This window comes from Onychostruthus taczanowskii, unplaced genomic scaffold, assembly GCF_017590055.1.
Source record: "Onychostruthus taczanowskii isolate IOZ18803 unplaced genomic scaffold, ASM1759005v1 scaffold49, whole genome shotgun sequence".
Classification (NCBI taxonomy): domain Eukaryota; kingdom Metazoa; phylum Chordata; class Aves; order Passeriformes; family Passeridae; genus Onychostruthus; species Onychostruthus taczanowskii.
In genome coordinates, this window is record NW_024502458.1 from 2,524,467 (window position 1) to 2,543,124 (window position 18,658).

An 18,658-nucleotide genomic window follows, 5' to 3' on the forward strand; every position below is an offset into this window, starting at 1 on the left:
AAGGACACTCAGCATCTTATGATAGTTCAAGGGTGTTGTTTTCCCAAAATGGTGTCCAGAAAGACTTGTATGTCTTTTCAGTTTTCTGGGGGATGTTAGAGGAAGAGATGCTCAGCTGCAGAAGGAAGGAAATTCCAGGTTAGAGAGGCCTGTGTGGAAGAAAGCATATAACAGTGCAGAAGGGCATGGAGATATAAATATAGAATGTCAGTAAAAGTGTATGACTCATACTGCTGTAGTAGCATAGTGCAGAATTTATTTGCAGAAGTACTGAACAAAAACCCTATGGTATACTATGATGCTTTTTCAGATAGTTTTCCATAGCTGCTTACTGTTTTATGCATCTTGCTTTTTTGGAGACATCACCAAATTGTACTTCGATTTCTTTTTTTTCCTGCTTTTTGTTAGGACTTTGGTTTTAGTTGAAGTGTTAAGTCCTCTACTGAACCTTGAATGCAGCAGTTCTGTTTGCTGGGTAGAGATGAGTTAGATTTGTTTTTAATCATGTAACTAAATTTAGCCAGCAATCTGCATTTTAAGGCATTGCTATTAAAAGTCTAAAAGTGAGATATGTATCATAGTTTGAATTTAAAATAAGCCAGAGGCACAGCTGGTGAAGCAGTCATGACTCTCTAATCATGAGTGGAGGGAAACAAGGAGGGAATTTTCTCACCTTGAAGGATGAATGCAAAGTCTGATAGGTGCTTTAAAATCCCACCTTTGCCCCCAGCCCCCTTCTCCAGCTTTGTTTCATGATTGCATGGATTTCATGACGTTCCCCCATTTCCTTTTTTCAGTCAGGATGATATATCTGTATGCTATCAGCTGTATGAACACAACTTCACATGCATTTAAATTGTTACATTTTAGTTTTTCCTCTGGTTTATTCAGAGCTTTGTGTGGTACTTCATATTTCCAGTCTCTCCTCTAAAAGGAAAATGGCCAGTGTCCCATGGAAAACCTGAACCAGAGACAAGATATCCAAGGCATCTGGAAAGTCCTGGAATTTGCCACATTCAAAATTATTATTCAGTCTTTCAAAGCTGTGAAGCATGCTGTTAAGTATGTGAATAATCCCATTAACAGAGCATTGCCCATCTTGGGACATAACTTGGTGTAACTATGGAAGCAAAAAGGAGGAGTATGACTGTTTTGTTGTGAATGAAAGTCAAAGCTGTTTAGATGTTTAAAGATGTCTAAAGTGCTGGTAAAGATGGATCTGTTAGAAATGTGCATGACAAATTTGGCATGTCGTGGAAATGGCAAGTTATATCTAGCCTAATATATCATATGAATATTAAATTGCATTAATACAGCACTGCCTTTAGCGGTGTTTGCTGTAGCCAAGCTCCCATTTCCCAAGGCTGTTTTTCAGCCAAATCAATTCCTTAGCCTGGTTTACCTTCCCTTTCAACAATTAGTTCAAGCACAATGAATGCAAGTGGTCTAGTGGGGAGAAAACTGTTTGGGTCCAAAGTTTCTTGATGCAAAGTGTTGCCAAAGGAGCTCTCATTCTGCACTTTGAGCACTTTAGTTTGTGTTACTGTCAGTCCTGGTGTCTTCTCTTGGCGAGTCTCACACATCCTCAAATCTTCACCTGCTTAGCTGAGTATTTTCCATTATATCCTGTGTTCTTACAAGTCCTTGGGTGTTCAATATTTTGATATCACTAGGAGGCTCTGAGACAGGATGATTCAATTTGTTTGCTGGATCACAGATGACTCTCTGATGAAGTGATGGAAATCTTGTTAATCTGTCTTGCCCACATACCTGTGGTTAAGTTTGATCGCCAGGTTTGGGGACACCTGATGTAGCTTGGGCTGGCAGGAATCTTTGTCCCACCTGGTGAGTATAGGAGTTCTAACTGGTAGATCCACAGCTGTTACAGGAGGATTGGTGTTGCCCTTATGGTTCTTTTCCTGTGGCACTTGTGGCTTTTTGTTGCAGCTTAAAATCTCTTCACAGTGTACTTGGAAACCCTTGTGAACTGCAGCTTGATGTGTGGGTGCTCTATGGACTATTCTGAACCAGCTGTGTATTGCAGCCTGTGACTGCAGAAGGCTGAATGTGGCAATGCAAATGTCTCTAGTTTTTTGTTACTGTCAGCCCGGAAAAGCTTTTGCTGCTTTGTTTGAGCTTCCCTGATGAGGCATGACCTCAATACTGTCCACAGATTTGTGTTTTGGTGATACATTCTTATTAGCTGTTATGAATGAATATGGAAAAAAATTCAGGAGTGCCCTATTAGATGAAGCTGCAGCAGTTTGTAAGGAGGGCATGGGAAGATGATGTGTAAAGAGATGTGGACAGCTCTGGTATGCTGAGCTCCTGTGTTAAAAGGATCAGGGGGCCATTTAAACCTTTGTCAGGGCAGATTGTCCTGTGTTGTACTGAAACCATGCACAGGTGCAGGTGCTAGGCTGCAGGTGTGGGGATGCCCCACTTCCAGTGCTGAATTAAAGCTGTCTTCAGCCAAGAAGGAATTTAGGATGGATGGATGTTTTTCTGTTAGGTTTCCCTGCATAAGGGCTCTTTCTAGGCAGATGAGGAAGTTTCTCAGAATGGGTCAAGGACATGAGTGGTTTTCTGAAGGACAGCAGAGATCTGTAGATTCGGAAGAAGTGTTACGCTGTGTAGGGCATGGAGGAGGCAAGAGGCAGCCTCTAAATGTCAATTTTTAATGCCTGCTCCTATGAATTTTCATGTGAAAGGAGGCATTAAGAATTTTTTATATAGAACTTCATATTTCAAGCCTGGGATTAAGCATTCAGTGCAAATATCCAGAGTTCATTTGAAAAGTAATCATTAATGCAACCATGAACTGAGATAGCCTAGATGAACTCTTTCATCTAGTATTTATGAAGGAGAGTTCAAAGCTTGCCTGGGTACCAAATAGAGACTTCAAGGAGATAACACTAGTGCATGATATTATCTTAAAACAGGAAAATTGATATAAAAATAACTCTCAGTCCAGTGAAAATAAGTAAATTTTAATGTACCTATTTGTTTGTTGTTTTACTGAGAAACAACCAACCTGTTTTTAGAACTAATGTACTTATTTATTTTATTGCTAATTCTTTCCACTTATGTGGCTGAGCAGATTGATTAAAAAAGTGCTAAAAGGGAGAAATTACATGCTCTGCAGTCTCAGTAGCAGTATAAAACAGCAAAGGAAAAGCTACACTGTCAGGCAGGAAGCAACTAGAAGTGCTTTATGCCATGTTGCTGGATTTGCAGTACTCTGAAGGCTATGAACTTGTAATTTTGAAGGCTATGAACTTGTAATTTTGAGGACATTCTCAACTGTCTGTGCTTTGTTATACATGAGGACAGAAGGATGATGTGAAGAAAACACAGAGGAACCTTTCAGAGAGTGGTTTGTATTCAAGCCCTTGAATATGTATGTACCTTCATCTGTATTCTGTGAGGGACTGAGCATGTGTTTTGGGTGATTTGCTGCTGTGTGTACACTGATGCAGGCTGCTGTGTCTACAGTTCAAAGAGCACGAGCAAACCAGATCTGCATGATCGTGTAGAATCCCAAACAATGTAGCATGCTGCTGTTTGTGTTGTTTACTTAAGGAGCTGTCAGAAAGTTTTTTCTTAAAAATCTTCTCCCCTTTGTCTTTTTTTTCCCAGCTTTCTGAGCTCTTGTACTGTGTGGTTCGTTCAGGTTGTGAACTGGAATAACACAGGATGCACGAATTTATGTCGCTTACTCCTTAATTCCAAATGGTATTGAACCCTCTGGACTTTATTTGATGTAGCATTTGCCTGGTGAAAAGATGAAAAGTTGCTATAAAGTCATCTGGGACAATGTGGACGTTTACATTAGAGGAATTGAAATGCCTTTTGGAGGCACCATGCTCAGAACATGGCAAGATCCAGGTCTTAGGAAGCATTGCTAGTATCTTAGAAGAACTGGAAAAGCTTTCCAGTATTGTACCCTTCTTTTTACAAAAGCTGTAGAAATAACTCCTGCCTTTTGTGTACCCTCTTCCTGCACTGAGTCTGGTATGAAATATCACATTTTCTGATGCCTCAGCCACTTCCATGGCTGATGTACTCTGTCCAGTTGACTCATCAGTGTGTATGTTTTCTTGACTTCTAATTAAAATCTGTCCTAGTCTAATATTAGATCAACACTCCTCGTTATATCACCCTTCATTCTTAAGTAATTCATCCTGCAACCTCCTTACTCTGGATGACTAATGTCTTTTTCTCAAATATTCTTAGAACATTTTAAAATACCATCTATTTTATAAGCAGCGCAGTAGCAATACCTCCCATTACAATTGCTCAACGCTTCCTGTCATAGCTCAGTGCTTTCTTTTCCTCAGGATTTTGACGAGACTTTAACCTTTGGCGGAATTTTCCATGCATTGGTGTTTGCCTCAGCCTGAGATTTCCACTTGAGACTGGGGTTTTTTTTTTTGTTTTTTTTTTTGCTGAAAGTGTTATCAGTATTTCATAGAAAAGGCACGTCTAAATCAGCTTCTGTTAGTTTCTCTCTCAGAAAAGACAAATTTATGCACTTTAAGTTGTTTTTTTTTTTTTTAAAGGATCCCTGTGCAGTTGTTTTTTGGCTGAAAAATAGAAATTATTGACTATTAGCAGGAATCTGAGGATGGGATGGGGAATGCTCAGCAAACAGGAACAAGTTTGGGGAAGGAGTATTTCACAAAAGAACTGAGAACTGCATTGATGAGCAGTGAGAAGGAGCTGGTTGCTTAACTTATCTTTGGGCATTCAAGAAATTCTTCCTAAAAGCAAAAATTCATTTATCTGGCTTTAATATTTTAAAATTAATGTTCTCCATGTTTGAGTACTAATAACCACCTGAAACCTGTTTCCCTTATTGCGGCAGAAAAGAAAAAGTTAATTGCAATGGTCTGTGTTTGTGATTGGAAACATTTTACATTCATGTTTTGCAGAAATAATTTACATTCTGCTAAGGGTTCTGTTTGGTTTTGCATGTGTAAGTGATTCTTTGCTAGCTTGCTTAGTGAAAGAAAATAGAATCTGTGGGTGGCAGGTGTTTTGTTGCAACTAAGCGTTGTTGCTGTTTTAATCCTTCATACTTGCTTGCAGTCTTCAGTTGCACTGGAGCAGTACCCTGGTGGGATGGTGCAAAGGTTCATTTTTGTTTTGCGAGTGGCTGGTGTTTCTTGTTCATGTCTGGGTCCAGACAGAGCACCAGATTCATTTGAGGAAGGAGTTTTTTTCCCCCAAAAGGTTGAGTTGAGAGAAACCTTTGTTGCCTCTGTGTACAGCTGGTGTTGCAGGCTGTCTGAGGATCTGGGTCTGTATTACCAATTCCAAGCTTGCCTCTTGAGAGGCCTTGCAGCTTGCTGATGTTTTTGCCTGTGGCACTTGATACTTTTGGCTTCTGAGAGCTGAAATGCTTTAATTCAACTATAGTCCTTGGGATCGATACAGCAATGTCTGGGTAGGGCTTGAGAGCCTGTGGTGTATTAATGATCTAACTGGATGTTAGAAAAATTCTTTCTGGCTTTAGATTTCATGAAACTCAGTTTCAGTTCCTGTAGTTAATATAAAATAGAGCAGCCTGCCAGTCCTTTCTCAGTCCACTAATAGGGTTCTGTAGAAGTGCAGTAACCTGGTCTGATGTAAAAGCCTGAAGCTTAGTGTATATTTAAATTTGTTATGTACATTTTTGCAGCTGCAGATATTTTTAGCAGAGATCTATATAAATTGCAAAGTAAATATACTAACTTCAGAACAAGCAGGTTTTTTGAACCTCAAACCATCTTCCTAAACTAAGATACACTAGTAGTTCTCTTAATTATATTTATTTTTATCCTTTAACCTAACAAAATGTAGCTACTGTGTTAAAAAACCTCACTTGTATTAAATGTAGTACGTGACTGTTTTCAGCTTTTCCCTGAACTGAGAGGAAGCTGCACAGGAAAAAGGCTTTATGCCCTTGAGAGAGAAGGACAACTAATTTTATCGCTTAATTATTTTAGGGGAAGCATTATCAGTGAACTAAGAGAATGCATCTGAAAAACTTGCAGTGATTGGAGTGAAAGATAGCACTGCCAGCAGATTTCCAGGGAAAATGCCTATACTTCTCCTGTATGTGAACAGAGGTTTCCAGTTAATTTACAAAATGCACTATCACCTTAAACTCTACAAACCAGCAGTTCCCACCTATGTCCCTATCAAGACAGTTTGACAGCACCCTAAGGAAAAGGGAGGTGTTCAGATTTCCAAGGGTTTGTGTTTTGGCATCTGTTTAGAAACCTCTCAGTTGTTACCTTTGTGTGGTGTGACCATACCTCCTGCACCTGACCCCTCTGTGGGGCAGGGAGAGGTGGGTGTGTGTGTGTAAGCTGACCTGCTGGACTGGATGGTATTTTCCCCAGATCCACATCTTTTGGGCTATAAACGTGATGACTTGAGTTCAGCTCTGGAGAGCAGTTTGAGGCTTGGCTGAAGCATGTACATAACTCAAGGTCATTGCAGGTTTCTTTCTGGGCTGGAATGTGGCTTGATGCTTCTAGTTAAAACCAAGCTGAGGACTTCATCTTCTGCTGTGTGTATATGACTTTAGTTAGAAACCCAGAAGGGATAGGCTTATCTGCAGGGACTAGTCACTTCATTAAGAAAATAAAACTGTCACTTTGTATGATTTATTTATTTTTTTAAAATTCAAGGAAAGCAAAGGTAAGAAGGATGTTTATGGATGTTATCCATACAGGAGAATGGTGTTTTGGGTGTCAGTCCTGCAGCAGTGCATTTGGAATAATAACCCTTGGAGAGAAGGATGAGCCATATAGTGCTGATTTCATTTAGAGTTACTTTTCCTTGGCCAACGTGTGATTCCTGTGAAAATAAACCAGTGCATTTCCAATGCTTAATGGCACTTGTGCTGGTGCTCCTGACTAACCAGCTGTCTCCTGAGGGCTATAGCTCTGCTAGCACTAGTGACAGACTGTAACTTCTATCAGGAAAACAAAACTCTGTTAAATGCAGGTCATGCAATGAATTGTCCATGGCAAAGAATGAGAATAGAAAAGAATTCTTTTTTCTGTAATCTTTTATGTGTCAGAATAAGCTGTTTTGTTTGTGCTTCCATTAACCTAAAATATGTCCTTTGTGTAACCAAAGTGTATTTATTGTATGCAGAATATCCAGGTTATGCAGCTTTACTGACATGGTTTATTAACAGCCCAGGCCACCATCTAGATGTTATTCTGCTAGAAAACAAGTTAATGAAGAATGAGTAGCTTCATAGAAGTATAACATAATATCTTGAGCTAGTTTTTAATGTTTTTTTTGTTCTGTTCCCAGAAATAAGTATTCACTAGGCTTTTGAAGCTGTAGATAAGATGCATTAAAAAGTTCTGGTTTTGAATTGGCATCCACAAGTTTCAGGAACTTGGTGAATAAGTAATCTTGAAATGTGTTTTGTGTTTAGAAGCTGGCAAGGTGTTCACCTGGGGCAGAGTGGACTACGGGCAGCTTGGGAGGCATGCGGTGGTTCCCAGTGGGCAGCAGAGCACAGCATCTGAACAGTGCTTGGAGCTGTGGAACACCCCTGTTTCAGTTCCTTGCCTAAATGGAGCATCTCAGGTAAAGAAGAAAATTATAATTTCTTCCCCCCCTCCTTTTTTTTTTTTTTTTTTAATTTTCTTTTTTTTTGTGTATGTGTGTTAAAATAATCAGAACAGTTTCCCAATGGAGCCCTTTCAAGTGCTGCAGCACAAGCCCTTGCTTGCTCTTCCTGTAAATTCAGAAATCAGCAAGACTCAATTATTTCTTTCAAAAGGCTTTTGCATTCAGGAACTGATTTTCTTCTTGGTGGAATAAGCTTTAGCAAAAGATTCCAAGTTCTCTCAGGTGTCAATATGTGCAGGTGTAAGTTGTGCCTGCAGTGCAGCTAAGCAGAAGAGGTGGGACTTTGCCCAGGTGTAGCACTACTTTTGTCTGAAACTCCAGAGCAGCACCCCACAAATCATAACTGGTGGTTCCTCTGATCCATGGGGAAGTCTTGCACAGCCATTTAAACAGTTCTCCTGGCTTGTATTGCAGCTGAGAAGAGTGGAAATTCCCAGTACTGTGAGGGCAGGAACAAAAACTTTTGATGTATTTGAGATGTGGTTGATGGCTGATCCAGAACTTCTGCCCACTAAGCTTACTCTTGATCTCTTGTGCTCTTTGAGAAGTCTCCAGTTTGAGTTGTAGGGTGAGTGAAGGAGAGGACGTGTTCGGGAAAGCAGAGATGGGGGAACAGGCAGAAGGTGGGCTTTCTTTATGGTGCAGCCTTGCTGGCTTAAAATCACATTCATGACCTGTTCAGGTGCCACTCAGTGTAATCCAGGGCATTAAACTTTAGTGAGGTGTTAAAGAGAACCTGTGAAACTTCTGAAGAGTTGCCTTGTTCTAAAAAATGCTGAAGAGTTTCAATCAACCAATCCAAAACTTCTCCAGCCACATGGCCCAAGTTGCAGAGAGCAAAGGCAGGGACAAGGAGAGGGAAGCACTGCTTACTTTTGGAGAAGAGCAGGTTTGAAACCATTTAAGGAACCTGAAGGTGCACAAGTCTGTGGGACCTGATGTGATATGTCGATGGGCCCTGAAGGAACTGACAGAGCAATTGGCTAGGCCACCATCCATCATACTTGAGAAGCTGTGTCAGTTTAGTGCAGTTCCCACTGGGAAAAGGGAAACATAACCCCAATTTTAAAAAAGGGAGATAAGGAAGACCTGGGGTACTACAGATTGGTCAGTCTCCCCTGTGTGCCTGGCAAAATAATGGAACAGATGCTCCTGGAAACTATAATAAGGTATATGGAAAATAAGGACAGCCGACATGGCTTCACCAGCCTGACAAATTTGGAGCCCTTCTATGATGGGGTTACAGAAATGGTGGATGAGGGAAGAGCAACTGACATCATCTCCCTGGACCTGTGCAAAGCATTTGACGCTTTCCCACATGACATCCTCTTTTTAAATCAGAAAGACAGGATTTGATGTGTGGGTGACTCAGTGGATAAATACTGGCTCAATCTCTGCAGCCAGGGGGTTGAGGTCAGTGAGGTCAGGGTGTTCCTGAGGCACTGGTATTGGGACCAGTGCTGTTTGTCAGGGACAAGGACAGTGGGATTAAGGGCACCCTCAGCAAGTTTGTGACACAAACAATCTGTGCTGTACGGATGACAACTAGGAGGGAAGGGATGCCATCCTGAGGGACCCTGTCTGAGGCCCCAGAGCCCATGATGCTGCACTAATGTTTAGTCACTTTTAACTCCTCTGAGTCTCAGACAGCTTTCTTACCCATTTTGACATGGGGCGTCCCTACTTTTTGTCATTAGTTATGTATAGACAGCTCCATTTGTGAAGCTGCTTCACGCTGTTTTTCATCTGTGCTGTGTGCAGTGGCTCAAGTACGTTGTTCTGTTGTTTCTCAGACAATACAAAGCCAAGGCAGCAGCAGCTTTTGCACAGTGGAACTTACCCTTGGCAGGACAAGTCATCCATGAAAGTGAAGGGATGTATTTAGATTCCTTGAAAAGAAAGAGAAACAACAATCTCATCTTTATTCTGCTGCCCTCAGTGCTGTTACTCCTTACAGACCTGTGAGAGATCTGATTTGAGTGATTAGCAAGGCAGTGTTCTGGAGCAGACATCATTCTTTGCAGAGATAACAGCACAAGGATGACTTAAGAGGATCATCTGCATCCTAGGAGGAGCTGTGTTGATGAAAAAAGGAAAACCAGATAATAAGGACCTAAATTGTTTCACTTCAAGATTACAAAGTAATGCCAAAGCTAGAATTTATACTTGAAAATACATTAAATTGCAGTATGTAAGCTATGTAGCATGAGATGTTCTTTGTTAACACACAAGCTACCCCTTTTTCCATTTGTTGTCATGTGGAGATAGGATTTGATTTGAGAGCTGAATAGAAAGGAATATAGAGATGAGTTCTTTTCCATGTTTACCTTGAATTAACAATTCCAATTTTTGTGTTTAATGCAGAGAGACAGTTGAACAATTGAGGATTACGACTGATGATTTTTATTCGTGGTCTATTTTTATAAATCACTTTTAATGATTCAACTGAATTTTTGGCCAAGCTGTGGTCTGCTGATTGCCTCTGCACTTCAGTTAATATTGTTAAAGCCATAGTGGAGAAACTAATCTAAGGATTAGAGGACAGTATAAAAGACACACGGGTTTAGCTCAAGGACAGAGGAGCAGGTTTAACCTCCTGTGTTGCTCCTTGTCTCCATGCCCATAGCTTGCCTACTTTCTTCACCAAAGACCAGGGATTCTCCTTTCTTTGAACTGACACTGTTAAAATGTCTGTGTCTGCCACTTCAAAACCTGATTTTTGAAGTGTTGTGAGTGACCTCTGATTTTTGAAGTGTTGTGAGTGACCTATTCCATTGTGAGTTTGACTTCAACTGAAAACATTGACCTTGAGAAATAAGAGCGCTTTTTTTCCTTTAAACTGAAGCGAAGGAGGAACAAAAGCCTGAGTTTTAGATAATTATCCACTAATCTGAGTGTGTCTTCCTGGCAGGTTGAAAAGCGTGGAGGTTCCTGATGTAAATGTGTTTAAAGTTCTTGCATTTTGGCACTGCAGGTCTGTTTGCTGTTTTCTTCTCAGTGCTTTGGTGCCTAACCAACATGGAATAGGCCAAGGCACTGAGAAGTTTTTGTGTGAGGCATTTTATAGGCAGTGCTCTTGCGTTGTGGGGCGTCCTTGATGGGACCTCTTCAGAACATCTGACTCATCTGATGCACATTCATGCACTGCTCTTCAGATGAAAGGACAATTAAATACAAATGGCCCGAAATATGATTAGTCTCTCTATTTAGCAAATGCTACAAAGATCTGGTTTAATGTTTCCTCCTTGTCAAAATGCTTTTCCAGTCTGTTTGATATTTTTGGCTTTAATAGCTATCGTTCCACTGTTTGTGGTATGTTCAGCATGTCATTCACATTGCAGCAAACATTTGCTGCAGCAATAGACAAGTGAGAAGTGTCTGTGCAGTGCTGAATGTTTCTTGCCAAGCTGGATGGAAGGAAGGGCTGCAATTGTTTTGGATGTGCATGGTTTCACATGGAGCCATGTTTTCATCATGTCCTTTTCTACTCAAAGCAAACTGCTAGATCACAGTTTTCTGGGGAGCGATCTCTGGAATTTCAGTTGGGAAATTAAAAAATAGTCATCACTCAACTTGAATCTTGATGGATGTAGGGACCAGTTGTGTCAGGGAATGAACATAACTGCTAGACTGGTGACAACATGTGCTTACTGTGTTTATCCTGATCCTGCTGTGGCCCATGGTTCCAATGTGCAGGTTAATCCTGTGCAATACAGATTGCTTTGGATCCTCTGTATGGTTCCTTTCTTTCAGGGGATGGCACCACAAATACCCACGTTCTCATGGCTCTTTGCAGTCAAAGTTTATTGCTGCTCTTTTCAGTGCAGTTGCAGTAAGATGTCATTTTTGTTTAAGTGTTTGAAAGGCAGCTTTGGTTTTAGCATATTCTTGTTTTATTTCCTTTTCCCCATTCGTGTTGCAAACTCTTAAGCAGCTGCCTACAAGACAAATCTAAGGTATCTATCGACAATTAATTGCTTATATAACTGCTAGATTAATGTATACACATTATTATCTTAACACATAATCACAATAATATTGAAAATGGAACCCTTTGCTTTTAAAAAAAATGACAACTGTTTGTGACTTATCAGGGAAATTCATTAGAGGCCTCTTTGTCAATAAACCTATAGTTGAGGCTTTAAGGGGTATCAAAAGAAATAACCTAATATTATTATATATCATCTCTATGTTTTGTGTGTGGCTTTTAAATATTTATTTGTTTGACGGGCTACTGTGTTTTCATTTTGAATGTTCAGATTGAGAGGTTTGTATTTTTGTGGGAGAGAAGCAAGTTCAACTTTCCTAAACCACATTTTACTGCTCAAAGTTTGAGAATATGTGTGAAGTAACTGATCCAATAAGCTGCTTAAAAAAACCCACACTTTGGGTGTTAGGGAAGGAGGTAAATGCAAAAAAAAGTTGAAGTGATGTATAGTTTCTCACTTGCTAAGCAAGTAATACTTTGGGGTGTGTTGTGAGTTCCTCTTGCTTTGGTGGTTTTTTTTTTCCAGTTATGAACTGGTGTCTTTTATGAGTTGGTCTTGATCCATGTCTTTTGAGAAATGACATTGTTGAATTTTCCTTGATTGATTTTGTTATTCTCTTTTAGAGATGCAATGATGAAAATTTTAATATAGAGATGATCCCTTCAATATTCTTGCATTGAGTTCTTGGCTTATCAATTAATTTTAAGTGACAATAAAAGAAAATAAAGGCCACGGAGAAGTGCTGGCCGAGTACAGCTCACTGTGTGACAAATTGCAATTAGAATGAAACTAAGAGACCAAATGGTTGAAATTATTATTAAGGGGGAAAAACCCAAACAGGATGCAACAGAAGATGGAAACTACAGTCTGCATACAAAATGCAGCAAGTCTGTGTTCGATTAGTTGTGTTTGTGTGCTCTGCATGCCCTGTGTAGGAGAGTAACACTAATCTTGGCAGCACTGCAAGAACACTGAGAGTTCACAGTCATGTCACAGGCAGTGAGGGAACAGGATTTATTTCTTAGCTTAGTCAGTTCTCTCTGCGGTTCTCCTAAGCAGAAAATTGAGAGCAGTACCAAACTGCTGCAACCCAAATGCCACTTTTTGCCTAGGTAGCTATCCCACTTACTCTGTGCTTTTCTTATCCCATTAAGACGTGACTGTGGTTTGTAAAGAGTATCTTGTGGCCTGGGTAGAGGGACATTTAACATGCACAGCAAAGTCATTTCTGCAAGTTAGGAATAGCAGTGTGTTAGGAGCAGAGCCTGGCTCACCAACTCTGGGTCTGTAATTTTTGGAAAGCAAAGAGGAGGTGATACTGGTTCCCAGCACTGTCCTTCCTGCCACCCCTACCAATTCCCCTACAGCTGGCATTGCATGGAGGGAGCTGGGAAACCAAAGTCACTCCCAGGGAATGGCAGAGGAGAACTCCCGCGCTGCCGCTGCGTGCCAGGGAGCACATGCTGTGTGGGTACACACCAGAGGCTTTCCAAGTAGCACTTCTGCAGATAAGGATTGCTTTAAAATGACCAAAATTGGGCTGCTGGGCTTGTACTGCAGCAGTGAGGTGGCAGCCAGGGCCAGGCTGCTCTGCAGTCTGTATGGGAGACCAGGAAAGGTCGATTTCCTGACAGATGGGCTGGTGTAGGAGAGGAATGACATGGGATAAAGTCAGGAGGTGGAGATCCACCCAGCATGTGATGACTGAGGTGTTACAAATGTGACTCTGGGCAAGCCTTAGTCTTCATAAGCCATAAATTAATTTTCAGTTTGGTGGTGTGTTGCAGTTAGAATTCCAAATGAGTATCTCACTTGGAGATCTCTGAAAGTGTCAGGAAATGAAAAGAGGATAAAACTACTTGCCGCAGTAGCCATGGCTTGTGCAGACAGGCATCAGCTGTCTGTAGTGAGGCCCCAACAATGACACCAAATTGGCATCTCTATTTAATGATCTTATTGGTAACAGAATCACTAATCTAAGTTGCCTTGTAACTCTCTGATCTCTTCATGCTCATACTGTATTCCTTAAATTAAAAATACTGGCTGGGGCCCATCCTTCTGCATGGATTGTTCTAGTAACAGTGCACCATGACTGCAGCTCTGAGCATAGAGACCGCTTGTGATCCTGCTCCTTGGAAGGATTTCTTTGCACCAGCCAGTGCCATAAATGCTCAGTAATGCCCTTCAGATGCACGCTGCAGTTAGTGCTAATCAACTGTGGGCAGTGCTGCAAAATTACTTAAAAATGTACTTGGTTTTGAGACAGTCTCTGTGAGCAGCAGCCTTGGAAGTGACAGAACTCCAGTTCTGCCTCACTGATGTGATTTTGGTTACCTTTTTCATCCATGAGAAGCCTGAACAGAAAGGTTTCAGTGTAAAATGCACCTAACCTAGTTTAAGGTGAATCAGATCTAGCCTGGGGTAGGTGCATGGACATGTTCCAAGTTCAAGTGAAAATATGGTTTGAAGCTAGAGGCTGGTGGAAAAGGCCCTAAAGCATGCAGTTTTTCTTTCTCAATTTGTCATTAGGACTGTTACAGAGAAGGGATTAACAAATCAATGCAGGCTAAAACGAGAGAAAATCAATAAGAAACTGTAGTGAACTGGAACAAAGCTATCAATTTGCAGTGTTCCCTGCAAAAAAATCTCATCCATACCTCCTTTTATGGATGGGAAAATAATGCCAGAATGATGATGATTTGAGGTTAGAGTAATTGTTTTTTACCTGGCTGACCCCAGAACTTTAGGTCAAGAAACTTCTGGTGTAAAAGCTGCTATCTTCCCTATTTCAATTGTGTTGATGAATTTTATTGGCAGGTTCTGTAAGACTGGATCCTATAGAAAAATAGTCAAGGAGAAATACATAATTTAAGTTAACCTCACAGGAATTTGATTGAACAGTCTTTTTAATGGTTTACTTCTTTGTATTAGTGGAAGTGACTTTTTTAGTTGTTCATTGTTTTTCTGTCTCTTTAAGAAGAATGCTGCTGCTGCAGAGTTTACTCTTTAATGCATACTACCTGTATGCATTCTGTACATAGAGAATATACTGCATTACTGGGTAGATTACTGCAGTTTAATGAGAAGGGAGAGAGCTTAGTGGTGCCAACACCACCTGTTTATGGTGTTGTAACATTTGTTCTTTCCAAACCATTTGTCACTGTGGGGCCATAAACTCACCAAGGCAGTGCCAGCAAACAGACTGCTTCTCCCTGCTTTTAATTTAGGGGTTTTGGATTTGGTTTGAACCTGGGTTGTGCCTGTACTTTTATGCCTGTGATGGTGTTTGTGTTTGCCTGATGTTTCCAGCTTCCACTCACCAATGAGCCACTCAAGCTCTGGGCCCTGCCAGAGCCTTTGTGCTTAGGTTATAAGTTACTGTAAAGCTACTATTTAATGAGAGGTTCAGCAAAGGGAGATTGGTGTTTCTGCTGTGAGGCCATGGCACAGCATTCCAAGACCGGGAAGCCTGCTCAGTGACAGGGACCCGTTTGTCCTCCCACCTGGTGGCTCTTCGCCCTTGCCTGTTGGCTGCCTTTCTCTAATTCAAACTGAAGTTGTCAAAGGTAGAAGCTACTTCTGGACTCTGTTTTTTAGATGGTCTAATACAGTCCATGGCCTTTGCCTGAGCATTCAACCAACAGAACTTTTTTTGTGGAAGGAGGAGGGAGAAGGGGAAGAAAAAGTAAACGTAATTCATCTAGTCCTGTGAGGACAAAAATGCTAAACTGTCTCCTGTTTTAAAACCTGCCTAAGGTTTTGTCTTGGTCTCCTGGCAGTTGATTGCTGAGGTCTCCATAAATTCAGTGGATTTTGCATGTAATCAGATGCCAGCAAAGACTGAAAAAAACTATGCCTTGCAGTTCTTTTTTTGTCATAGTTAAAAGTAAATAAAAATCTTTTAAAAGAATTTAAAAAAATATTTCATTCTCAAAGAGAAAAAAATTTGATAGTTCTTACCTTAGAAGTATGATTTTGAAAATGCCGTCTCCTACAGTTTGCCGCTTCAACTCCCACTTTTACAATTCCTCCTTCCACTCCCAGGTGTAAAAGTAATGTGAACAATTCCTTCCTTGGTAACAAGTTCATCAGGATACAGTAAGGAGTTTTTAGGATGTGTTTGTTTTGTCAGAACATTGTTTGGCATAATATTGTTCTCTTAATTGTTAACCAATATTAAATAGCCAGATTTCTTACTGGTGATTGCTTCAGTGGAAATCCCTTTTGTCCAGCTTTTCTTATTTTTTTGAAGTTGTCAACGTTTTCCTTCAGCCTCCACTGTTGGCTGATTTCAAAAGTATGAACCCGTTTAAGGCCTTGGAAGTCTCGGACTATGGTTCATTTCTATAGAAAGAAAAAGTTAAATAATAAAAAGCTAGGTGCTGCTAGACCTCACAAGAGAATACTGAGGTGAAGGGATGAAAGCCATTTAACAATGGCTAGCAGATCAGACAATGATAATACAGTGTCTGACATTTGATTAAGTGTTATGACAAGATACATTGCTGGTGTTTATAGCTTTGCAATTCCTTTATTGCTTTTCTGTATGCCAAGGTGTTGTACTTTGTGTTGTTTTGTGTTCTGATGCAAGTACAGGATATGATTTTTGCTTCTTGGATTTATTCCCTGCTTGTATCTCCTCTGTTTGGCTCTCTATTTTGATTTCTCATGGTTTTGTGGTGGTTTTTTCTTTTTAATGTGTGGATGAAGGAAAATCCTTTTTCTTTGGTACTTTTGGGAAAGGGTTTATGACTTAAACACACAAAAGTCAATTCCAGAAGTAGAAAATAGTGAATGGATTTTTTTTTTCTTTGACTTCATCTGCTGCTGCTTCTTTTTAGGATTTAACCACTACAAAGAAAAGATAAAGGCATCCTGATTTTTTTCAAAGATGTATTACTCACAGTGGTAATGAAGTTGAAATGACAAAGGAGCACCCACTTCTAGGGTAAGCAGCTCTGTATCTATAACATTTAGACAATAATTGGTTTATGATTAAAAACCAAAAAAAAAAAAATCCAGCTTTGTGACTTTTGGGAGCACAGTTACAAGATTTTTTTCAAAATTTTGCCAGAAAATAGGACAGGAAGTGATATAGAAAGCATTACAAGGTAATTACAAGCATTACAGAGGCAAATCTCTGTCTCAGGTCTCACATTTAGAGCAGCTGGCAAAAGGCCATCTTTTCACCTTTACTGGTCTGCCTTGAGTACATGTATGAAGAATTGATTCAAGTCTGAAGCCTCTCTTTGATCCTACCCTTTGTTTCATCTTTTGAGTGGATTGTTGGGCAAGGAGAGCATTTATTAAAACAATTCTTATCAGTGCTGGAAATACGGGTATTATGGAGCCTAAGTTTTGTTACCAGTGATCTTATCTTCAACTAGTAGGTGTCAGCTTGTCTTTTGAACATTTGAATTTTCCATGTCTGAAAGGATTACTTTGAAAGTGTATGCCAAGTTCTTTAGAACACACAGATTGATTTTTTTCACTTCACAGTGAATCTAATGTTTTCACTGGGAAGGCAAGTCACAGGTTGTGGTGGGAGGGGATGTTGTCAGTCTTCAGAAACCAAAAATTCACAAGCTTCTTTTTGCTGTTTCATGGCACTTGTTGTGCTTTGATTCCTAATTCTGTTTTAAAAGGATACAAAATATTATTTCATGGTTACTCTACCAAGTAGCCTTAAACAAATGAGATAATGGAAATCTGTGATGACAGTCGCTTTTAAACTTTTACTGCACATTCCTACGACTTCTTCCTCTTTGATACTGCGGATTTGACTCAGTATTTTTATTTGGGCCCTCTGTCTCACAGCTTTGGGGCTAAGAAAAATGTAGAGACTTGTAGAAATGCATTTACATGGTCAGTTGTATAACTTTCTCTGGAATTTTTTGGTTCAGTTTACATGCGTGACATAAATCTCCTAAACAAAACATAATGTTGAGATTTGCAACCTGTGAAAATGAGAAAGTACTTGGAACAGTGTAATAGAAGGCTCTCTCTTGGTTCTTCTGTTTGCTTTAAGTCTTACAGGATTAATTTGCTGTCTCTGGTTTTCCTTGGCACAGCAAGTCTGAAGTGCAGACTGCTTGGAGGAGCATGAAAAGCAAAATGCTTGTGCCTTTTTACTTAGAAAGATTAAGATCGTATTTGTGGATTACAGTGATAGTGTTTAGTAATCTTAAGATACAAATGTTTTAACTTAGCTGACAAGCTGTTCAGGAATATGAAATGGGAATTGATGTGGTGTTAATGTCTTTCATGTTTGAGAGATAATAAGCCCCATCCCCATCTCTTTAACAAATGAGGATAGAGTAGTGTCCTGTGTTGCTTTTCTGCATGGTACATGGAGAGATCTACAATGTCTTGTGGCCAAATAGTCAGGAGTGCACTGCTGGTATTCAGGGTCTTCAAGGATGGCTGGTTTTGTGTGTGAGGCCTCTATTTTGCAGTCAGATTGGCAGAAAGCCAGTGAGAAAGGACTATTTATTCACTTATGTTGCATTAATGCTCAGCATGCCATGCCAGGGAGAATTCAAATAAAGTCATTTTATCAGAGGACTTAAAATTTAGTAATGCTAAGTATGTGAGGGACTACTGATGTACCTCTGCTGAAATTAAACATGCATTCCAGGTTGCTCTTTCAGCCCTTTTCCCCCCTGTACTCTTCCTCTTTTGCTTTACTTACTGAGAACTTCTGTTACAATAATCTATCATGGATATCTAAGCCATTGGAATATGTGTTATCACAGTGGCTGAAAAATTAGATATCTTAGATTTTTAGATATCTCTTAGATAACTTGTGCTCCTACAGGGATTTCAAATTATACTCCTGTTTATTATCTTTTTGGTAACATGCTTCAAAACCATCTCTTCCATTCAGTGAGATTGCATGTGCAGTCCTGTGTTTGCAAGAGAAACGTTCTCTTCTTTGGTAATTATGGAGCTAAGCACTCTATTTTGATAATTTGAGAAGTCAGGAGCAAAGTCCAAGAAACTTTTTATTCATGTGAGATCAATAT

General features: G+C 40.1%; 1 protein-coding gene across 2 annotated transcripts in view; it reads left to right on the top strand.

The window, feature by feature from the left end:
* SERGEF (secretion regulating guanine nucleotide exchange factor) overlaps positions 1-18,658 on the top strand; it is a 142,364-nt gene that overhangs the window by 23,155 nt on the left and 100,551 nt on the right. For both annotated transcript variants that reach the window (XR_005953440.1, XM_041415053.1), the window contains exon 9: positions 7,445-7,599. Coding sequence is in view for 1 of the 2 variants with exons in the window: in XM_041415053.1 (XP_041270987.1) it covers positions 7,445-7,599 (155 nt within the window). In the remaining variant the exon portion in view is untranslated. The remainder of the gene's footprint in view (positions 1-7,444; positions 7,600-18,658) is intronic.